The 6,196-nt window shown below is 44.7% G+C and overlaps 1 protein-coding gene across 1 annotated transcript; it reads left to right on the top strand.

Moving 5' to 3' along the window:
• The first annotated feature begins 3,373 nt into the window (after positions 1-3,373).
• LOC120448475 (protein sneaky) lies at positions 3,374-5,688 on the top strand. The gene is made up of 2 exons (XM_039630500.1): positions 3,374-4,898; positions 4,966-5,688. The coding sequence occupies exons 1-2, from the start codon at positions 3,375-3,377 to the stop codon at positions 5,587-5,589; spliced, it is 2,148 nt and encodes a 715-aa protein (XP_039486434.1). The 5' UTR covers position 3,374; the 3' UTR covers positions 5,590-5,688.
• Positions 5,689-6,196: the final 508 nt, after the last annotated feature.

A 6,196-nucleotide genomic window follows, 5' to 3' on the forward strand; every position in this document is an offset into this window, starting at 1 on the left:
ATATAGCCGCAAAGCGCGAAATCTGATACATTCCGCTTTGACTTTGCCCCCTTGCATAATTTATTTGGCTCTGGCTCTTTTTTTCTCGTGTTTTTCGAGAGTGCTTATGGATAATTTTCGTTTTGGCCCAACCGCTTAATCACCTTTACCTGACACATGTGGGCAACTAATTTGTGAATATTTCTTCCCTGGGCAATTGGAAATGTCAAGAGGAATAGCTTTTGGGGATTGGGGCTTGGATATGGATACGGATTTGGCTTTCGATTCAGTTTGAGTTGGAGTTTGAGTTTTTGGAGTGAAAGCGAAAGCAATCTACGGGTTCGGTAGACCAAAAATGTTTGACACACGCATGTGGCGACCCTTGCTCCCATGATTGATGGGTGACCCCGATTCTCACCCCTCAGCTCACTTTTTTGTTTCGTTGCATTAATTAACTAATTTAATTTTTGTTTGGCTTTTTTTTAGGCATTTAAATCGAGTTCTCGTTTCAGAGCGTGGAAAATTTATGCAGACACATATTTTTGGTGAACTTTTTGGCAGAGTGAACGATGGGCCTTATCGCTAGGTTTTCACTCATATCCCACTCCTCTCTGCATTTTGATAATTTACGCATACCCGGGGGCGTGACCATTGCATTTGATGGACCCACATGGTTTTTGACAGGGGGGCAAAAAGGAAATAGCCAGATTGGCACCATAAATTCATTGGTTCGGCCATTTTAAAATGTTTCTCTATTTTCCACGCGTTTCGGACGTATTTATTTGCATTTCTAATGATGTCCGTTCACAGATATCCCCATGCCCACCACTATACAGCCCAAACCATCCGCAGAAATTGCCAATCAATTTTTAGTGGATCTCCGGTCAATTCGATATGGACATGCACATAATGTCGCTGCTTGTGCTCTTTTCCTATCATTATGATGAATGCAATTTGTGGCTGACAAATGGACTAATTTTGCATAGACTAAAGGATTTATGGTTGTAGCATAAACTACACAGATGTGATGGGAGATGGGAATATGGAAAGATTTTTAAATTTTAATACTTTATTTCCAAACCAAGCATAAATAAAAACTCAAGCTTATCACATTGCGATATTATTAAACTCCGGACCGCATTTATTTTAAAATTCAACGTTTTTTGTGTTTATTCATTTTGCCATTTCTTTAAAAATATTTTTCTGCAGCCTGACATTCGTTGGCCAGCTTGATAATTTTGGCACAAATATTTCATAATTTTCTGGCCTCTCTGCTGCCTCTGGGATGCTCACCCAATTAAATTTGTGAATTTTTGCAAAAGCCAAACCAAAACATTTTCGACCAAAAGTGGCCGACAAGACACAATGACAAGGATGTCAACGTTGCCGCCTTTTTAAAACGCAAATTCCATGAAAGCATTCAGCATGTCAACGTTTTGGTAGCCGTGTCTGGACCAGGTCCACAAAAGTTGGCAATACCAGGGGCGGCGGCGGGGAGTGGCTTAGAAAAACATGAAAAATTTAAACAAGCCGGCGAAGACGAACATCCAACACTGGAATCGGTTCGGTTCCCTCTGTGTTTTTCGTCCGTCTGCAAAAATTGCAAGTGACAGGCAATTCATCATTCATTTGGTTTTAGTCTTGACTGACTGACCAGCTTCGGTTCTGGATTGGATCGGGATTCGAGAGCTGGAGCGATTCGGGAGCTGGCCATCCGGATGCCCCTCCATCGCATGTTGATGATGATGATGGGGCGACTCCTTTTTTGTCTGTGGCATGCAATTTTATGGCCAGCAAACTTTTAGCATAGCCATCGCATAGCTTTGACAATTTAATGCATTTAAAGCTTTACAAGAGCAGCTCCTAGGCTGCCCAGCACGCAGTCTCGACCGCCCATGGTAAGTGTGTACAGTGGTTGCGGTTGACTACTGTGACTACTTGTGACTACTCAAAGAAATAAAAAAAAATGTATTTAACTTAATGCTAACAAGTGGTTTCAAATATGTATATTTTACAGATGGAAATATATCGTACAAAAGCAAGCGAAGGTAATTATTAGGCGAAGGTTGAATTGTGGGAGCTCCTTGTTTTAATACAACTGTTTATTAAGATATTATTATATGCAAATAGAATTTGTTATATGTGAAGAAACTTCCCATAGTTGAAGCACTCGTTAGCCCCAGCCAATGCTCCCAAATGGAACGTTTCCAAATGGAACATTTTACTTGGGATGCAATCAAGGCCACCACTTCTCCAACCCGCCAATTTGGCCACTTGTCTGTGCGATGCCACCCACCGTAGTGGGTCGTCGTCTAGTGTTTCGGTCTTTGGGAATTTTAAATTGTTTTAATGCGTGCGTCGAGCATCCTGAGACCCGACCACGCCCCGTCTCGTCGTCTACGTCTACGCTTACGTTTACGTTTACGGATGATGTCGTCAAAGTGGAGGAGCTCTCGACTGGCTCCGCCCTCCGCCTCCTGCAGGATCAATCAATTTTTTAGCACATTCGAGCCCGAGCCCCAAGTTGATGAAGTGCGGCCTCTGGGACTCGGGTGACTGAATCTCAAAAACTGTTTAATATGCAGCGAGTGACACCGCCGAGCGCGACGACATTGAGCAACTGCACCAATTTCGGAGTGAACCAGAAGGGAAGGAGGTGTCTCCACCTTCTACATGCAGTTGGCATGCTGCACTGCATTCAATCCCATCCGTCTTTTGTCGCTTGACTGCAGTTCATAAATTTTTAAACGCTCGCCGGCGCGAACCAAAACAAACAAGTTTTGAACCGCCAGCAAGGATCGGTGGAACGCATCCCAAAACGCGAGTGTGTGTGGACAGAAGGAGACTGGCAGACACGCATATAATCAATTTTTATATTTTAGAAGAATGCCCCCAAGTGAGGCAGGTGCAGCCGGCGGACCAGCTCTATTATAATTGGATTACCCGTTGCCGCCAAGGGGAAACGATAAACTGAATGTTCTCGCATTCTCCTACTCAGCGAAAAGTGGTCTGGTCTGGTCCAGTCTGGTCAGCTGCCGATTGTCTGGGGGGTCCTGGCCAACTCCCAGGCCATGGCAACTGGCACTCTTTCGAAGTGGTATCATTTATATGGGTAGAAAATTAACAGTCGCAGAGGGAGTCAAAGGCAGTTAAAAGTTGGCCAATGCCAGACTAGCTCTTCTTGATGGGAACCTAATTATGGAGATTGTTATGTGTGCACTTAAATATTGTGCTATTATTGTGCTATTTTGTTAGAAAATACCTTCGCTTTAAAATTAAAATTTTTCATATTTTAAAAACATGCTGACATTAACTGCTGAACTATTGAAAACTTGGCTATATTGTGAGTTTTCCACAAAAGGTGGCTTGTCTTTAATTGTCTTTTATTGTCCGAAATGCTTTCCTTTTTGACGCAGCCATTTCATCCCATCTACTGCTATTTGTATGGACCACAGAGTGAGGAAAGTGGCCGAATCAAGTGTCTGCGGCGCTTTCTTACCTTTCTGCTGGGTCTCCTACTGGGCTTCCTCCTCTGGAAGCTGATGACCTTGAACTTTAGCCTGGGTCCCTTGCTCGTGCACGGATCCACCGAGCTCTACGTCTTCATGGTCTTTGTCCTGGTAACCGGAACGATCTTCATGGTGAGTCTGCCGGCTCGTACCGTAATCCTGCTGCTGTTCGTGGCTGTGGTGGGTAAGTCTGGAAGGACATATCTACGAGCCGTGGCCTTTGCCTTTATAATATCCGGACCCATTGGCAACCTGGTGGAAAATGCGGGTGAGGTTGCCCGCGTGTTTGTCTGCACTTCGGTGCTGACCTACAATCTATCCAAAACCCGATTTGATTTGATGGCCAAGCCGTTCACAAACACTCTGAAGCATATGCGAGGAGATGTGGAGGAGATACGACACACCTTCTTCGAATTACAAGAAGTCCTTGGCGATCTTAAGTATGCCGTGGAAAATTCGGACATAGAGGACGAGAAATACGGCGACAAGAATACCAAACCCATCTATGAAAGATGGGCCAGAGAAACGAGCAGGATGAACATAAGTGAAATGGGAAATGGAGGTAAGGAGCTGCCAAGTTCAGCTGAAGTTCAGGAGCGTTTTCAGCGGAACATGAGAAACCGGTGCAAGCATCAGCTAAGAAGTGGCCATCGGGTGTGTTTGGAGGTTTTTCGAAAGGGTTACCGGAAATGTGCCACCAATTTTCCCTCAATGATAGCCAAGGCCATCTGTTGGCCATACAGAGTGGATGTTATCTGCGAGCTGGACCTCTTTGGCAATCCGGATAAGATATGCGATCCGTCGGCGGTGGTGCCAAAAAACTTTGGAGAGACCTACGTGCAGCTACTGAAGGCCGAACAGGAACTCTTCGACAACAGCTCACAGATAGAGGTGAACTATGAGATAAAGGACGAGCAGTTCGCCAAGAGACAAATGAAGTCCGCCGAAAGGACGGGACAGGCTTTTAAAGAGGACTTTGAACGCCGAAAGAGGATCTTCAATAAGGTAATGGGCATACTTCAGAAGATCCTATGTCTGTTCATGCTGCGTATGATCGTCGTATCCATCAACTACTATGTGAAGTATCTCAACGACGTGGAGTTCGACAACTTCTATATCACCGATTACTTCAAGCACGTGGATCAGCGGCGCAAGGACCAGCGTAATGATGGCATCTTGCCACTGCGCACCTACGAAAAGAGCAAGTACATTGATTTGGATCGCATATTTAGTCGAACCCACGAGGAGTCCACTACGGTTTGCTTTAGTTTGTTACAGTTCCTAGTAGAATTGGTCACAGCGGGACTGTTTATATTAATAGACCACTTGGTCGTAGACTTACTTCAGATTATTAAAAGGCGATCGAAAATGGTTTACCAGCAGGAAGGTGAGCATGAAGTCCGATTCAATGTAAGCAATAACAAGTTATTCAATGTAATCTATATTAAACTTAACTTCTCAATTCCTGGGGATATAGATCAGTGGTGTGGGTCAAATGGCGCGACTGCTGCGCACCACCATGCATAACTTCAACATCCACGAGAAGGTCTCAACCTCGCTGTCCAACAAGGAGTGCCTGCCGAATGCCCATGTCCTGCCAAAGAAGATGTACTACCAGCTCTTACTGCTGTATCTGATCATCATAGTGCTGATCTACGAGAGCACAACCTTCCTCCGAATGCGCAGAGTAATATGTAGCTTCTTCTACTACAAGCGTGAAAAACAGCGCATACTGTTCCTGTACAACCGCATCCTGCGGAATCGGCTTAGATCTCTGGAGATACTGATTCACGATGCCGAGGATAACCTGGCCACATATCGCATACAGCAGCAGATAAACGTCTTCCTCTGGCTACGGCTCTCATGTCCCTTCGCATTTGGTTGGATAAGGCACTTTAAGTTGGCCAAAAGAACCTGCATGATCTGTCGGGGATTGGAGGACTTCACCTTCACGGTTTGCAGCAACTGCGGGCTGCCATACTGCGACGATTGTGCCGAGGATCTCAACAGTGTGTGCTTTCAGTGCGGCATGGTGCTCACTAGAGTGGCTGAAGGATCCAGAAGCAGCGTCGAGGTGTACGCTTACAGGAAAGAAAAATAATCCAGGAAGCACTACTTAGTCACTTAATAGTTACAACAACCATTATGCCCAATGAGCCACTCTATTTGTTGAAAAATAAAGCTTTTCTGAGAAGTGTTAGTCAGCTGTAGTTCAGTAAGAAATGTTAAATGATTTATCCTTCTGCTGCATATGTATAAAACATAAAGCATCCTAATGACATTACGAAAGTTCGTCTCGTATGTGCCAACAGGAATGAAACTTTTCCCTTGGAATCAGCAACCCGCTTCCCTCGCGGGAAATACTTGGTAATCATCTTCGGAGAACTCGGTCTCTTAATCCCACTTGCACTACCCTTTATTAACTGTCCTTCTGTATGATAATCATATCTTCAGCCTAATTGCCATTTTTCCAGTCTGTCAAACTTAATTCTCAACATTTTACCCGGCCACACCCCAACTATTTCCTTGGCCGATGGCAATGTCTGCCAGTTGTCTAGAGTAAGTTCGAAAACATTTCTTTGCAACAACAAGGATCGCTCAATTAGTTGTCCACCCTTTTGTCTGGGCCACCCTAAAACTCCCACCGCCTGTCCCAGCATAATTATGCACATGTCTGGTGGAGCTGGAAAACTTTTTGTCCTTAGACA

This window comes from Drosophila santomea, chromosome 3L, assembly GCF_016746245.2.
Source record: "Drosophila santomea strain STO CAGO 1482 chromosome 3L, Prin_Dsan_1.1, whole genome shotgun sequence".
Taxonomy (NCBI): Eukaryota; Metazoa; Arthropoda; class Insecta; order Diptera; family Drosophilidae; genus Drosophila; species Drosophila santomea.